This window comes from Ambystoma mexicanum, chromosome 1p (genome assembly GCF_040938575.1).
Source record: "Ambystoma mexicanum isolate Mex_15411 chromosome 1p, UKY_AmexF1_1, whole genome shotgun sequence".
NCBI lineage: Eukaryota > Metazoa > Chordata > Amphibia > Caudata > Ambystomatidae > Ambystoma > Ambystoma mexicanum.
This window is the reverse complement of record NC_090921.1, coordinates 791,515,566-791,533,019: the sequence shown is the minus strand read 5'-3', so window position 1 is coordinate 791,533,019 and position 17,454 is coordinate 791,515,566. Positions and strand designations below refer to the sequence as shown.

Sequence of the window (17,454 nt, the reverse complement as noted above, 5' to 3'; positions counted from 1 at the left end):
CTGTGAGAATCATCAAAGTGCGACCATATATCACAGTATACAAGAGAACTGCATTGGCTTCCTGTAGAAGCGACAATAGAGTTTAAAATTAAAACCATGGCGCACACATTTTTATTTGGCGATGCCCCCAGATATCTGAAAACTCGTATCACTATCCAATATTCTATCAGAGATATCAGATCAAAGGACTCCATGCGATTCATATGCCCTAGATCCCGACGAGTCAGGGGAAAAGAAAGGTCCTATCCTGTAAAAGCGGCCATTGCATGGAATAAATTGCCTGTAAATGTGCGCTGTAAGAGAAGTTTATTGCATTTAAAAAAGCACTGAAGACTTTTCTATTCTTTTAGATTGACTTATTACTGATGACTCTCTATCTTACATCCCATTTCTCTCAATCTATCTTTCCTCCACGCCCTGATGCCTATGGCCTAAGGCACATTAGAAATAAATAAATAAATAAACGCATCCTGACAAAGACAATTTATGTTAATACTGATGAACTAAGGAAATATTCTTTGTTTATGTGAAGATTACTTTGAGTCTTACTTATTACAAGAGGAAGAGAAAGAACCGTTGCTGAACCATTGGAGTGTTGGAACTTTGTTGTCAAGTTGGAGTCACACCGAACTGTGTTGGAACCTTGTTACAAACCAGGGTTTCCTTATTTCATTTTTATCTGTGGTTCCTCTCCTTCCTTCTTTCCTCCCCCCTCCTCCTCCTTGCTTGTTGCCACTGCAGACTGTGGTTCCCCAACGTTATTTTTCTTAGGCTGTGCTTCTTCAAACCTTCTCCAGATGTCTAATACTTCCCTCCTATTTTGGAGCTGCTTTCCCTTATATTTGGCCAATAGGTATGTTGCTACCACATCCAACACTGTTTTATCAAAGGACCCTCCTTCTGGCCATATCTGAGACGATCCTCTCCCTTAATCTCGGTCAGCCATTGGTCATGATACTTTTTTATTTTCTCACTGTATAAGGGGAGGTGCTGACAAATATGTCAAAATGGTGAATCTTCAAGATTGCATTTCAAAACATTTCACTTACACCTTATTTTGCTTCTTACCATTTCATTAAGACAACAGAAAACCATGGACACATAAACCACTGAACAGACAGACCTTACAGTCCGACGCACCTTACCACCAACAACAAAAAAAGTCACTCACAACAGAGAACATAGAACATATATTTTTTAAGCTATCTTTTTAGGCATCGATTCCTTTTCAACAATACTTAATTCTCCCCTTCATTCACACTTCACAGTCACTCCACCCTGACCCCTTCTGGGACGACCTCTAAAGAGCGTTTACCAACACTAAAAAAAGAAAAACTAATTACTAATATTTTCCGAGTCTACTTAATATATAAGACTCCTACTTATTCCTCTTTTCCCCATGTATAACCCTGCATTGGTCAAGACAGTAATATGCAGCGCCGCCTTCCACCACCTTTCGGAGCTAGGTTCCTGTATCTCCTCTTATTTCATCACCTTATATAAAAGACCTAATGGCCATATGAAGAAGAAAAAAGACCTTAATCAACAATCACTCAATCCCACTCATACTGAATTCAATCCACAGGCTATTCCCCCTGCTTGTTTTAATCTGACCCTTCTCACGTTAATTCCCCCTCCTTTAAGACTTCTTGCAATCAATACTCACATGTTCGTGGTGGTCCGAGAGCCTCAGTTTGCGGTCTAGCCACAATATGGGGTGCCTCCCCCAACCAAGCCGTCGCCTGCTCCGGTGAGCAGTTGGGTATTTGCAAAGCTGGGACCCGCAGAACCTGCTCAGGAGCGTACGCGTTTTAAATACTGGTCGGCCGTAGGTGGCGGTGGTCTTGATGGGGGTGCCCCGGATCTCGCCGCGGAGCATGGGGGTCTTCCCGGGCCAATCACATCGGGGTCACCAAGTGAAGCTGGTCATTCCACAAAAATACAAATCCCAACTCAGAATAAACTGACACACCCCAGTAGGGAATAAGACCAGGAGAAAGATTGCAAGTTGAGTAAAGGTTTATAAAGTAAATGACGCACGCAGAGGACTCTGCTGCTCTGAGAGCGCTCTGCCAACAATACAGAAACAACATATCTTTATATACAAATTTTGTCATCAGTGATGAACAGTATAAGGGATGAATAGTGCGGGCCCATTGGTGCATTGTAACTATACTGTGTAGTCCATATGGAGTTGGTGCAACTTGATTGGTTGGTGCAGAGCTGTTGCTTCTCGCAGCACATGGGTCAGCTGGGCTAATCTGGGAGGGGTGAAAGGGTGAAGGTCAGGCTGGGTCCACAAGATGCGTTTGTCCTAACTAATCTAACTACACAGTAATCGTTGACATACGAAGAATAATGGAACACATAAAACTCATACCAAAATGCGGGGTCGTGTATAAATTGTGAACAAACATATACACATTTTTTACCTAGGCCTTTGCAGGGCTGAGGTGCGGTGGTCTTGTTTGCCAGGTGGCTTATCTAAAGGTTTTGATCTGCGATGTATTCACCCTGGTGCCTCATGGTTCAAACGGATGAATTGATAGGTATTAGTCCAAGAGGAATGTATGATCACACAGTATTAGTTATGTTGGGGGCAATCTAGCATGGTCTACGGGAAAGGGTCTCACCAACTGCTACATCAAAGGAGAATAGAGGGGCAAAAGGTTGTGCAAGCTATAATTTTTAAAGTTGGGGGTGAAGGAGCAGGTTTGTGGAGACGGATGAATACACAAATCAAGATCCGCCCCGGTCTCACTCAGGGCAGTGAGCTCAGAGGAAGAGACAGAATACTGTTTTCAGTTTGTAACAATTCGTGCCTGGGCTTCCTTCTACTGTCGTCAGTGAAAGACAAGAGGACGTCTCCAGGGGGGGACTGGGAACGAAAAGAGGCCCTGGAAATAATTTTCAAAGAGGCCCAATATTGGTCATTTTTACCAATCCCAGACATTTTTTCCTACGGGAAAATGTGTAAATACCACACAAAAGGGGCCCAGGGTGCACAGGCCTACCAGGAAATCTCCAGAGTTCACTATAGGCCACTCCACTCCTGGGTGCTTTAAACCCCTGAGATAGTGAGTGCACTGAAGAAAACATTAAGGGCCAGGCAACGTTGGACTCATGTTGAGCAGTTTGTAGCATACAGTGCATGCGTACAATGTACGTGTAAAATTGTACACATCCATTTGATGTCATGCCTGATTTTCTTTCATGCATATGGCAGAAAGGGGTCATGGAACCTAATATCGGATTCCGTCTCCCCATTCTGTCCGCCATCCATATGCCACAGCATTTATGCCGGCATGACATATTCATGCTGGTGTAAAGGATGTAGATTCCCATACAATCTGAATGGTTTTTAAACCAGCAAAAAGCAGGCAGATTACTTTTGAATCCATTTTAGATGCTGCCTGCCATGCATAAACATCAAGCAGTGCTTATTTGCACTGTGATGTGCAAAAACAAAGGTGCACAGTTGATTACTCACACATTTACAACTTTGTTTTGCACTTTGTATTGCAAATGACTAAAGTGCACAGAGGGGACCTGTTTGCTCATCAAGCATAAATGCCCCATCAGTGCAATTATTGGGACTTTGAAAATGAGGCTCCCTTATTGCTTACAATAGGACAGTGGATACTTGACTATAACATTAGGTCCAATTAGATTAGACTCTTGCGCCAGATTTCTCCATCCTGATACTGTTACTATAGGGCCTCCGCCCCTTAATGTTTTAGGGAGTTTCCCCATAGCCCTGAAGGAGCTTTTCCTACCCTGCTCCATACAGACACAGATCATGATCACACATGGTAACATCCGTATCCCACACAAAGTCAGCACATTCAGCTTTTGGACCAGAAGGGAAACACCCTGTATACTTGCACCACCTATAAGCCGGAACTATTGCATAGGAGTACAGATAGAGAGACATGGTATAAGGGGAGGACCTCACAGCCTGTAGGTGTTGTTTGGTTATGTGCCCACCCATTGACTGCCCATGGCCATGCTAATCTGTATGGCCTGTCCAACCCAGTTTCTGCCTCTCCCAGCCCAAAACATCTCCTCACAGGAACTCCTCGAGCTTGCTTTAATCAAGCCTTACCATCAAACTTTGCATTTGAAGTCCCTGCCAGTTTTTTTCAAAGCAGTCTTGTGACAGTTAATGACTTAATTAGATATGTAAACCCACTACTGGTGTAATAATAACGTCTTACCAAGGTCTGCCTTTAGCCACTCGATTTATAAGCACTATCCTCCTATGAAGACCTGTTAAAAACAAGCATTGGTAAAGCCAACAGTTTCAGCTTGTGTATATAAATATTAGGCTTTTGAGAAGTACTGCTTTTAGATGCCCAGGTAAATACCTTACCCATGCCTATACAAAAGCCCAACCTGTTGGCATTGTCAATAATTGTTTATTTTGGCAAGACTCTGGTTAAATGTACGTTCATCCCTTGAGGTAACAACTCTTAAGTCAAAGGCTTCAGAAAGGATAAATGGCAAATAAAAGCCCCAGGTAAAAATATATTGTTCATGCCTTCACCCCGAGGAAAGTTGCTTTCTTCAGAGCAAGACCTTGAGAAATTGCCTGGCGATCATTCATGTGAAGGGGTGCCCATTGTCCAAAAATATACGATTTCACGTCGCAACTTAGAAGAGAAACCAGTACCTATCTCACTCGATTTTCCAGCACCTGGAATCGAGCTGCATACACTAGGAATGTCATAGAAGGCACATTTTGGATTGGGGATTGCATCATGTATGAGTAAATTGCCATTATGTGAGGATGGGGGCATAACGTAGCTCCGCTTTAAATACCCATAGAATCCTGTAAAGGGCTGACTTTCATTGCGGTTGATTTAAGTAATATCTGATGACTGTGATCCTTGGACTCCAAAGACCAATATTCAGTTAAATGATTGCAAAAAACTAGAAATGTAAAAAACACCGCCCATCTAACTCGAGGGAGGCAGTTATTGTCCTCATGTATCTCTAATGGCACAAAGACTAAAGAAAAGGGGCTTCTTTGAATAATTAATTTCGTACTCGGTTTTGGTGGCATGCATACATGTCACCATAGAGCCACCTTAGGCCTCTGCACCCTGCGCATGGGTGGACTAGCCTATAGGTAACTCTGGAGATTTACTGGTAGGCCTCTGCACACTGGGCAAGGGTGGACTGGCCTATACGGAATACAGAACTCTGGCGATGTCCTGATAGGCCTCTGCACCAGGGGCAGGGTGGACTGGCCTATAGGGATCTCCAGAGATTTCCTGGTAGGCCTCTGCACCCTGGCCAGTGGTGGATTGGCCTATAGGGTTCTCTAGAGATTTCCTGGTAGGCCTCTGCACCCTGAGCTGTTTTGTGTTTTTACCTATTTTATTTCCTTAGGAAAAGGATTAGGCTCACTGAAAAGGTGTTATATAGGACCACTTTGAAAATGATATCCAGGGCCTCTTTTGGTACACAGTCCATCCCTTGCTCAAACGTTTGGGCTGCTAATAGCGACGGGGTGCCCCATTTCTCCAAAGATTACTTGTGCTCCGAGCAGACAAACGGGGCAGAAAGGGTTCTTCCAAAAAGGGAACCAAAGGCACCATTGAAATAAGTGAAGAGAGCTCCTTCAAAATGCATAAGGTCCTCTTTCTAGTTTCATCTTAAAGAGGTGCCGGCCTAGGCAGGACCAAGAGGAAAGTGGCTGTAGGCACGTTTTTTTTCTTTTAAACATAGAGGAGTGGGTGGGCAATGGGGGTACGCATGGCTGCGGGCAAAAATCAGGGTTTATATGAGTCGATAAAGCCAGCAATCTGAGCTTGCTGATTGGCTGACACAGCAGACTTGGTGAAAAACTTTCATGATGCCTAGTAAGCCATGGTCACATTGCTCACTACACAGCCTGTTGTGATATGCCATGTTCTTGTGTTGGGGTGTACGGTTTCCGTTGCAGAGAAGATGTGTGGTGATGTGTCATGCTCACTTGCTTGGATGTTTGCCTGTGCCTTGGAATGGGGAATGCAGAATATCTGGTGCATGTGTGAGGTCTGTCAGGGTTCCATGCCCAAAGGTTGACAGCTGGTGATGTTGCTGGCCAGCGAGAGGTTGTATGTGAGATGTCATGTATGCTTACTTGGGATGATTGGATGAATGATGAAATGCAGAGACTGTAAGGTCTGTGAGGGTTCCTTTCCCGAGGCCCACTTTGCAGAATTTATTTCATTCATGGTGGCGGCACCTCGTTGGGTGCATACACAGAAGGCTATTAGAGACTGGTCTCACCGTGTGAATAAAACAGCATGCCATTCAGAGATGTTGGGCGGGTCACTTGATTAAAAGAGGGTCGACAAGGGCACTAAGGGGTTAACAGCGCTGTGTAACATACACACATGCTGTGTATAACCAGAGAGGCCGAATGCTTGAACAGCAGCGTTCATATGGTGAAAGTCCAGTCCTATTATAGCTACGATCAGTGAGTGACACACACAGTTCAAATGAAAAGTTCCTTCATATCTCTTTGTTTAATCAAGTGTCTGCTTGCTTATCTTCCAGTCCACATTGATCCCGGCCCGGCTGGCTGCTGCAGCCTGCCCTGCTGACCTGCGCTGGCAATGTGTGTGCGCTCCAAAGAGGCCCTATGGGCCAGAGGCCTACCGGGGGATGTCCCGGTGTCCCGGTGGGGCAGTCCAGCCCTGGACGTCTCCCCACTATGGGATGAGCAAATAGACTTATTTCATGCAGAATGTACAAGGGGGGGCATATGGACCCTTCCTCCCTTACAATTATAAGGAGAGATTGTTTTCATGGTGTGTACTTAACTGTTATATTTTTGTTGCCTTTGAAATGCCATACATTACCTCGTTGAGTTACTGTATGTATAAGTGTGAGGGACAGAGATCCTTTATTAGAGTGTTTCCTTTAGTTTATTTTAGGCAGGGAAATCCTTGTCAGATAGTGAGGTGTTTATCCAACCTTTTGAGTTAATAAAATGGCCTCTTTTGAAAAACCTTCACAAAGTTGTTTGCCTCACATTTCTGACCCCTCACAGAACCCAAGTGACTAAGAGTACCAGAATTACTCTCCTTATCCTGGCATGCTCCCCGCATATAACTCATGTGCAAACCCCCTCAAATGCCTCAATCCAATTATGCTCAACTGAACAGACCGTGTCACAATTCCTATTCTCCTCCCTACCCACAAGGGACAGGGTAAGGCAAGCAATGGAAAATCGGTTGGTCAACCTCTCAGACAGTACCACCCCTAAACCTAACAACCTACATCCGAGAAACAGTCCACATTGATTTGTTCAAATCCACACTAAAAGCCCACCTTCTTACCTCCGAGTTACCCTCTTAATCTGCATCCTTGAACATTTATTTTTTCCCTCGCCTCTAACCTCCCTTTGTACCGCACATTCTCTGCCTCCACTCTAGCACTTCATCCATCATGGTCACATCTCGAACACAGCTGGCTGTACAGCCTATCTGCACTTAAAATGTCTACTGTTGTTTGTCCTTTACGTATGTCCACCCATCCATTGTCCCCGGTGACTATTCCACTTACTCCCCTCGACAACCTCGAACTCACTGTTTCCCGTCAAATCTGATTCTATGTCAAGACCGGAGGCTCGGATAATGCTTCTCTTTCCATTTTACTACTTCAGCAGCAAATGCACAAACCAATAAAACATGATAACAAAACTCATACAAAACGACAATAACCATTGTTTTTGAGTCTTTGGTAGTTCTGTTCTTATTGGTCCTCAAACTGACCACATGCCAGGGGCGTTGCTGGGGGGGGCTAAGGGGGCTATAGCCCCTGATATTTTGGTTGTAGCCCCGGGTAGAATCTCAGGAGCTACAGCCAAAAGACTAGCTAGCCCCGAGTCCCAACAGTTCCGACTTCAGCGTAGCCCCGGGTCTTTTCTAGACCTAGCAACTCCCCTGCCACATGCTAACATTAACCAATCAACATAGTCTTTTTCCTTTAACCACACTGTCCCTCTACTTCACTTCCTCTTTCTTTGCTGTTCGGCAGCGAGTTAAGTGCCCTTTTCATTATTCTGTGTTGAATGTATGTTGATAGTCTGTGTATGGAAAGGCACACCTGCACGCACGCGTGCACATCTTAGAGCTTTGGCGGAGCATATCCGCAACTGATTTGTGAGAATTCTGAAGTTGCGGTCGCAACAGGGCTGGTGCTCCGGCGACCGCAACCTCTGAAGAGAACAACAGAGGGCACTACGGTCAGGGAAGGGAGAGCGTGACGGGACCACACCGTTCCAGCACTCCCACCATTTCACGGACCGTTTAGAGAGTATAATCACATTAATTAGAGCGCTCCGAAAGCCTACCTTTGTAACATCTGATCCTGAAGAGTCTGGTGACAGAATCCGCTTGTTCACTTCAGGACACAACATTCTGTATAGTCGTGCTACGCAAATATAGATCACAGCGCCCCTGCAGGCCAGAAAGAGATACCGCAACAAAACAGTGATGGGCACAGTCCCAGTTAAAACCTGCTATATCATATATATATATATATATATATATATATATATATATATATATATATATATATATATATATATATATATATATATATATATATATATATATATATATATATATAAAACAAGCCAGGTAATCAATACAATATAGATATATTTAAATCTCCAAGAGATATAAAAACTCCCGGCATATTTAAAATCCCCAGTGTTCTGTGCAGACCTGAGCTCCTCCAGTGATGAGGGAAAGGCTAACATTAGCCAGAAGAGGAGCCATGCAGATATGTCTCAGGTCCTCCAAAAAGCCCTGGGGGCCTCTTTGGGACAAAGGCCACAGCAGATAGCTCTGATGGAGGACTGGCTCAAGTTCTCACAGGGTCCTGAGGAGATCAAAAGGCTAAAAGCACAGGGGAAAACAAAGGGGGCAGAAAAGCAGCCGGCAAGCAGAAGAAGCCCACCCCGCCCCCCCCCCCGGGCAGACCACTAAGGAAGAAGGGTGGTAAGAGAAGGAGAGTGAGATCCAAGGCAGGGCCTACCAGGTGGCAGGATAAATCCTCAGACACCTCTGATGAGGGAGAGGAGGACTGGGAGGAAGAATATTCAGAGGAAGAGGTATATTCCATATCTTCCTCAGAAGACGAAGGCCATAAAACGCCAAAGCAAAAGAGGAAGGAGGAGACAGAGGAGGACGGTGCAGGTGATGATTTTGATCCTGAGGCACTGATCCACCCATGGTCTTCTAAATGGGAGCCGCCAAATAAAATAGCAGCCTACCTGAGCAAGCGCCTGAGGGCGCCCCTAGCTAAAGAGGCTAGGAGTAAGATGAGGGCAGAATGCCTGAGACCTCACCTCCCAGAGGGTGTGGCGCATACACCCGAGATCGATGAGAAAATGATCACGTTCATGAGCAAGTACACCACGGACATGAGAAAAGGACTAGATAGGTCCAGGACAAAATGCTGGACATGACAGGGCCCCTCACTAAGATTCTGCAGATTGGCGAAGAGGCCAGAGAAAAGGGAGAACCAGTGGACCCGGCAATTCAGATCGTGTAGGCCCAGAGGGCAATCTGTATGTTGGGTAACGCCAACCACACGATCACCACGAAGAGAAGATCTCTTCTAGTAAAGATAGACCCGAAGCTAAGTCAACTAGCTTCTTGGGAGTCAGCGTCGACCGCAAAGGGAAAGCTCTTTGGAGATTCCTTTATTAAAGAGTTAACAAAGTTCGCTAACTCCTATGCGGCTCTGGACAAGGCGCAGGCATCACTCAAGAGAGTGTTTGGGAGACAGATTTTCGGGAGGGCCAGCAGAGGCAGGAGTCGCTCGGCTGGCCGGTTCCACTTTAACAGATCCTACCAGGATAGAACGAAGTGGCGAGACCAAGAGGATCGAAGGCAGACCGATTTGTTCCCATCAAGGGGCCGAGGAAGGGGTAGAAGCTGGCGACACAGAGAGTGTCAACAAAAGACCTGAGGTGAGAGCGAACAGCCCACGATTAATTACCCCAGCAGTAGGGGGGAGAATAGCAGAGTTTACAATAAATTGGCACACTATATCTGGGGATACTTGGATAATAGAAACTGTACAAGGTTTTCACATAGATTTTCTAGAGACACCTCAACAGAGGAATCCTCCAAAGGGTTTAGAGCTAAACAGAGATGACAAATTATTGCTAGAGGAAGAGCTAAGAGGACTAAAAAGCAAAAATGCCATAAGACTAGTAACAGATCCCTCAAGAGGTTATATAAGCAACATGTTCCTGGTGAAAGGGAAACACAAGGTAAGACCAATTATAAACATGAAGGGTTTGAACAAATTTGTGGTGTACAGGCCCTTCAAGATGGAAGGGATACACCTGTTAAGAGATATCTTAATTCAAGGAGATTGGCTCGCCAGAATAGATCTAAAGGATGCATATCTAACTATACCCATAGCAGAGGAACATTGCAGATTCCTAAGGTTTATCTGTGGAGAGTCGACATGGGAGTTTCGATGTCTGCCCTTCGGCCTGGCATCTGCACCATGGTGCTTCACGAAGATAATGAAGCCAGTGGTGACGCACCTCAGGAGTCAGGGAATAAGACTCATAATATACCTAGACGATATATGTCTGATGTGTCGGGAGAAAGAGACACTCCAAGTACAGGTGCAGACAATAATAACATTATTAGAGGACCTGGGTTTCCTAATAAATTGGGAGAAATCCAAGATAGTACCGGAACAGTCAATGGAATTGCTGGGGTTCATAATGGACTCTATTCCGGATCTCTCAGCCTACCAATTGCCAAGGTGAACGATATCAAAAAACAGTTAAGACACACCGTAGCAAGAGGAGAAATGTCACTGAGGGACATTGCAAGGTTAGTGGGCCGACTAGCATCTTAAGACCCAAGCGATATTTCCAGGACCAGTACATTACAGGGCACTCCAGAGGTTAAAGATCAAACACCTCAGGAGGGGCGCATCATACGAAACGAATGTTACCATCTCCCAAGAATTGAGGGAAGAGTTGGAATGGTGGCTACACCACATGGATGCATGGAACGGTTGGGCCAGTTTTGGCTCATCCCCGGACCTTGTCATCGAATCCGACGACAGCAGATGGGGCTGGGGCGCCCGATGCGGGAACCTGTCGACAGGGGGCAGGTGGTCGGATCAGGAGACAACTCTCCATATCAACTGTATGGAGCTACTGGCAGGGTCCTTTGCAGTGAAATGCTGGACTCAAGAGAGGGCACAATGTTGTGTCCTGCTATTGATGGACAATGTCTCGACAGTCAGGTACATAAACAGACTGGGTGGGACAAGATCCAGACTACTGGCAGAATTAGCAAAAGATTTCTGGGAACTCTGTCTTCAGAGGAAAGTGTAAGTGACGGCGGAGTACCTGCCAGGACATCAGAATGAGGTGGCCGATTGGAACTCCAGTTACCTCAGGGACACCAGCAATTGGAAGCTGCCAGATCGACCTGTTTGCATCGAGACTGAACAAACAATTAACCTTGTTCTTCAGCTGGAGACCGGACCCAGAGGCAGAAGTGACAGAGGCCTGCCTGCAACCATGGGGCCAACAGACAAACCAGACAAACTATGCATTTCCTCCTTTTTCTATTACACTCTGAGGCTGCAGAAAGCATTGCTAGTTCTAGTTACGCCGGATTGGAGGGGTCAGGTGCAGTTCCCCAGTCTACTGGAATTCTCTCACCACAACCCAGTGGCGCTACTCAGCTACGAATTCATTTTTCGAGACCCCAGGGACCTCAGCCATCCACTAGTGGGGTCAGGCAGATTCAACCTAATCGCATGGACAAATTCAGGAGATCTTGGATTAGGCCAGGACTATCAAATGAGGCAGAAAAAATCATTAACGAATCCTAGGCCCCAGGAACACACAGGGTTTATAAGTCTGCATGGGCTAGATGGCGTAGCTGGTGTTTGGAGGGGAGTATCCATCCCGATGGAACGGATTTAGTACATGTAGCCAATTTCTTAGCACAGTTGGCAGCCCAAGGGAAGGCATACAGAACAATCAATACAGGCAGGTCAGCAATATCGGCAGGCCACCCCAGGATCAAAGGCATGGCGATAGGTGAACATTCCCTGTTTTGTAGACTAGTAACAGGAGTAAAGATAACTAGACCCCCTAGTGAAAAATATACTCAATTGTGGGATGTCAACACAGTTTTGAAATTATTTCTATCATGGCCAGATAATCAGGAGCTATCCAGGAAGGCTATTTCAGGCAAGCTAGCAATGCTACTTTGTCTATTGACTTTTAAAAGGTCATCAGACGTTAGAGCACTTGAGATCAACAGAAAGAGTGTCACCAAACTGAGTGACCTTCCTCTTAACGAGGAGGGCTAAGACAGGTTTGAGATCCATATCTTACAAATCTTTTCCGGGACAACCAGAATTATGCCCGGTCAGATGCTTAGCAGCATAGGAGGGCATGACAAGGGAAGTGAGACCTCCAGGAGTATCTCAGTTACCAATAGCAATTTGTAAACCTTTTAAAGCCATAATACCGGCTACCATAGCCAGGTGGCTTAGATGGGTGATGGAACAGGCAGGCATTGACGTAGTAAAATATGGGGCTCACTCAGCAAGAGGGGCGATGGCTACCAAGGCATTCAACATAGGAGCCAGAGTAGAAGAAATTATGAGGTCTGCAGATTGGTTGAATAAATCGACATTTAAAACTTCTATTTTAAACCAACGGAAAGTGTGGCATCGTTAGTGGTGAGAGTAAGCTTTGAACAAGCATAATCCGAGCCTCCGATATTGACATAGAATTCAGATTTTCAACACATTCGTTCCAGAAAATCATAATTCTATTAAAGACACGGATCAATCGTAATAACAATAATGGAATGGAAAAGTTACTGGAATGTTTTACATGTTTTTCCTGAAATTATTTTAATGTTTTATGATGAATAGATTGAAGTGTTACAGATTTGTTAAAACGCACAAAAGGATAATAGATGGAAATGATGGTTGATTTTACGATTGTCCCACCCTCTTTCGCCTTACAGTCACTGGTTACTTGGTGTTTCTATTAGGTGCAGTGGCGAACACCAAACAATCCGGAAATTGAGGATGTATCTGCATGGAATGGACGGGATTGCAAAGTTGACTGGACGCATTCTCGACTGAGCAAAGAAAGAGGAAGTGAAGTAGAGGGACAGTGTGGTTTAAGGATAAGGACTATGCTGATTGGTTAGTGTTATCATGTGGTCAGTTTGAGGACCAATAAGATCAGAACTACCAAAGACTCAAAAACAATGGGTATTGTAGTTTTTTTAATGAGTTTTATCACGTTTTATTGGTTTGTACATTTGCTGCTGAAGTAGTAAAATGGAAAGAGAAGCATAATCTTTCGCCTCCGTGCCTTTAATAGAATTATGACTTTCTGGAACGAATGTGTTGAAAATCTGAATTCCTATCTATTGTACATGCTTTTTGATCAACAGAGCATTGTTCCTCCCTGTATAAATGAATAAATACTGCAAATGATCATTTAACCTTAAAGGTGTTTGTCTGTACATATATCCCTTTAAAACTGGACCATACCAGAGCCAAATGCCCCACCCTGTGGTTCACCAAGGATCTGACCGACAACAAGGGCACAGTCCAAGCTCATGAAAAACAAATCTCACCAGCCCATGCTTAAGGTATTCAGTTCTATGCGTTTGGCACTCATCGCCAGATTAACAATGTCATCAAGCTCAAGTATACCTAAGTCATTTACTGCAGTAGTATTAACCCTCCTGTTCTCTTCTCTATTTGCTTTAAGGTTTAGGCTTGTCCACTTCAGTGCTAGTGCCTGCAGTGAGACTGAAGTCTGATTGTCTGTACTGGCGTTCGTGTATCCAGTTTCGATTTCAGTATAAGTTTAGAATACTCTATGAGGCCCAATCTTATGTCCTTCGGTGGCCTCTCTGTCGCTGTTTTTTTACCCTAATAGCCCACAGGCTTCATACATCTCACTTTGGTGCCGACTATTCACCTCAACAAGATTCCTTCTTTGATTACTACTCTGTTGGTCAGAGTCCAGACCAGCTGTTCCAAAGTAGTGAATTTTATCTTCCACAACAGGTCTATCAATTGTCTCCTCAGAGTAAGCCCGATTCAATTTCAGGTCTCACGACAGTAATGCAGTATGCTCTCTGGTTTCCATGGCAGCAGTACTAGTCGTTCTGCTCCTTAAATTGTACATAGAGGTTACAGTCTACCAACGGGCTTCCAACAGGCTACCCAGCCAAGAAATAAACAACGGTTGTACTGCAGGGCAACGGGGCAACAGTGGACGGTTAAAAAGCACGTGATAACTATGTTCCATCAACTCACCCAGAGCTCCTGGCCCCGAAATGCACTCTGCGCGTGCTGGATGTTTTATACAGACATGTAAAAAAGAAAATGGTCCCACTGGAAACAATGTCGAGATTCAGCACGGCATCCTGCCGTGAACTGCAATCCTGCAGAACTCTGGCGTGGAGTGTTATATCTAACATAAGAGTTGGCCCATTTAAAGTGAGTACAGTAACATTTTATTTAACGGAAATTGGAAAGCCTATACTGTAAGAATAAAGATTTCGAGTTAAGGTCTAATTTGCACAGTCCTTGCTCGTGTGAGCAGCCCTTCAGGCAAGTGGCGTACTTACCTTTTACTAAAAAAAATCTGGATTGAAAATTCCCAATAAAAAAGCGTCCCTTGCACACGCCCTAACAGATACACGAATATTTGAGTCAGTGATGCCAGCACGGCAGCGCCACATGAGGGTGCTTGCCCTAAAGAGGAACTTTAATTTTAAAATACATCCTACAATAGGTGCAACGAAGTGTGGATGTTTTTAGAGTTAAAAATGTAATTCATTTGCCTACAAACCCCCATTGTGAAGGGGAGTTTGTTACGCCCAACTTAAAAAGAATTAAGAGTGCATACAATACGCGGAATTATCAGAAGCCCTCCCTGTTTGATTGTCATTTTGTTCTAATTAAAAACAAAAACACCATCGCTGTGTCCATCCAATGTGTTGATTCATTCCGCAGTAGGCAAACAACATTCCAATATTGTCTGCAGGAAACGTCCCCTCCTTTGCCCCACCCCATCAGATCGTCACGCTCACAATGATTGTCCTGCCGCCTCCCTTAACTTTTTAACTCCCAAAGACTACTTTGTTTCTGTAACAGATGCATTAACTTGACACGTTACTGTAGTGTCCTACCTTCATTTCCACTGCATACTCAGAGGAAGAGTCCTCTGTCTATGACGGACAAAGTGGGCTGCGCCCCACGCGGTGTGGGAGGCGGGGTTACCGCGCTTGGCGCGGCAGTTGGATATGGAATAAAGAAGTGTAAAGACGCACCGCCGCTGTCTCTGTTTATTTCCGTGCGCCGGCTCTTAATGATTTATATTCACGCATATTGCAAGCCTGCATGCCGGTCTACACCCACAACAATGGCGACGAGGACTTCATAATCGAGCGCCGGAACACGCAGGAAAATCCCGCCAGCCGTCTGCTCGAGACCCCGGGAGCCTCGCTCACTGCTCCGAAGCCGCTCGCAAACCACGCGGCCCTGATTCGGACTCAAGTAAGCGTCAACTTACATACGGCCATCCCTACCAGTGTGAAGTCACGTCACGCGCGCCGCGTATTACACGCGGTGCTCGGCGAAAAGGTCACTCATATGCTGCGGAGTGAATGCAAAACCATCGTCAAGCCTAGCTCGCGCGCACTCGCATCGCGCTCCACTGCCAGTCTGACTTAAGCCCATGTTCAGGCCCTGCACGTGCGAAGTCGTCGTGCTCTGCCCTATCACGCTACCTCACCAGCAGAAAGAGCCAACCGTGTTTACAAACCCCCCCATAGCACGTGGGTGCTGAAAATCACACAACAAGGCCTCACATCCTTCGCCTGCACGCGCACATCAAAGTCAAGGCACCACCGACATATAAAGAAAACATGTCTGCAGACAACCCGGACAGTGGCAGCCTGAGCCCCTCCTCCAGTTCCACGCCCCGGCAAGCCACCCACAGAGAAGATTATGGCTCGGAATCCCTACAACTACTGGCTGTGCCGCCTTTTGACATGTCAGACACAAGCAGCCTTGCTCCCAGATGGGCCAGATGGCTCAAAGAATTACATGTCTACATAGATGCGTCAGGGGTAAGGGAGGAGCGTCGACTCAGAGGAATCTTACTCCACTCTCTAGGACCAATAGTACGAGACATCGTCTTTGAAATGCCTGAATCCACCACAGACACCTTCCAAGGTATTATTGATGCTTTGAATGCTTATTTCGCGCCTCTGCGAAACGTCGACTACGAACGCCATATTTTCCACACCTCCACACAGGATAGCAGCGAAAACATGGACAATTTTGTAATGCGCCTCAGAAAAAGAGCGAAATATTGTGATTTCGATAGATATTCAACGGAAGAAGCGATAAAATCCCAAACCATTGCCGGATGTGCATCTCAAGAGTTCAGGAAGAAATTGTTGCAGAAGAGCAGGACACTAGAAGAAATACTACAACTCGCTCGAGCGGATGCCGCTCTCATGCAACAGACAGAATCACTGGACAACATCAAAATCACCCAGTCCAATTCCATGGCATCAATATGCCCCATCAGAACCTCCAAAGAAGCACCACGTCCCACGGAACAAAAGAAATGCTACAGGTGTGGCTTCAAATATCCTCATGTTGGTCCATGTCCAGCCATTGGACACAACTGTGACAAGTGCGGAGGTGAAAACCATTTCCAATCTGTATGCAGAAACATAAATTTCTATACATCTACTGAAGTGCACCGGGACACAAGGAGGTCAGACCGACGTCCAGCAAGAGAAAGCCCGAGAGCTCGCAGAAGACAGTCACCTACAACATCTTTCACTTACATGAATCATGAACTCCACGTTGTCTCGATCACTGAACACGTTACCCAGGAAAGGAAGCGGCGCAGGCCCTGGGGGTCGTCGCTTGGATGGAAGCCACAACCTTCGGAGCTCCAGAACAAGGATCAGGACAGCAACAGCAAGCAGCACTGATGACACTTTGGGACACTCCATCCAAGCGAGAGCCGCCATCTTAAAGTGCCTGTAACAGAAACCGAGTTACTACTTGCTGCCTGGACCCGCCCTGTGCAGCCAACACCCTTGTTCGTGCACAAATTGTCCAAGGGTGCAAGTAGTTTGTTTGGTGCAACATGCGATTTCAACATCCATGCTGTCTGGACCCGCCCTGTGCAGCCAACACCCTTGTTCGTGCACAAATTGTCCAAGGGTGCAAGTAGTTTTGGTGCAACATGCGATTTCAACATCCAACATGAAAGAGTAAATAGGCGTGGAACCAGAAAAACAGGCTAACAAAAATGAACCACTCAATTCCCAATGAGCACTGGCAATGCCTAACTGCAAAGTGGCCCTGTAGCTTGGGTGAAACGTTCAG

At 45.6% G+C, this 17,454-nt stretch overlaps 1 protein-coding gene across 1 annotated transcript in view; it reads right to left on the bottom strand.

Moving 5' to 3' along the window:
- Positions 1–17,109, bottom strand: part of LOC138512403 (cytochrome P450 2B4-like) — a 176,784-nt gene extending 159,675 nt beyond the window's left edge. The window contains exon 1 of the mRNA XM_069627680.1: positions 16,905–17,109. Coding sequence (XP_069483781.1) covers positions 16,905–17,093 — 189 coding nt within the window. The 5' untranslated portion in view covers positions 17,094–17,109. The remainder of the gene's footprint in view (positions 1–16,904) is intronic.
- Between the last annotated feature and the right edge of the window lie 345 nt (positions 17,110–17,454).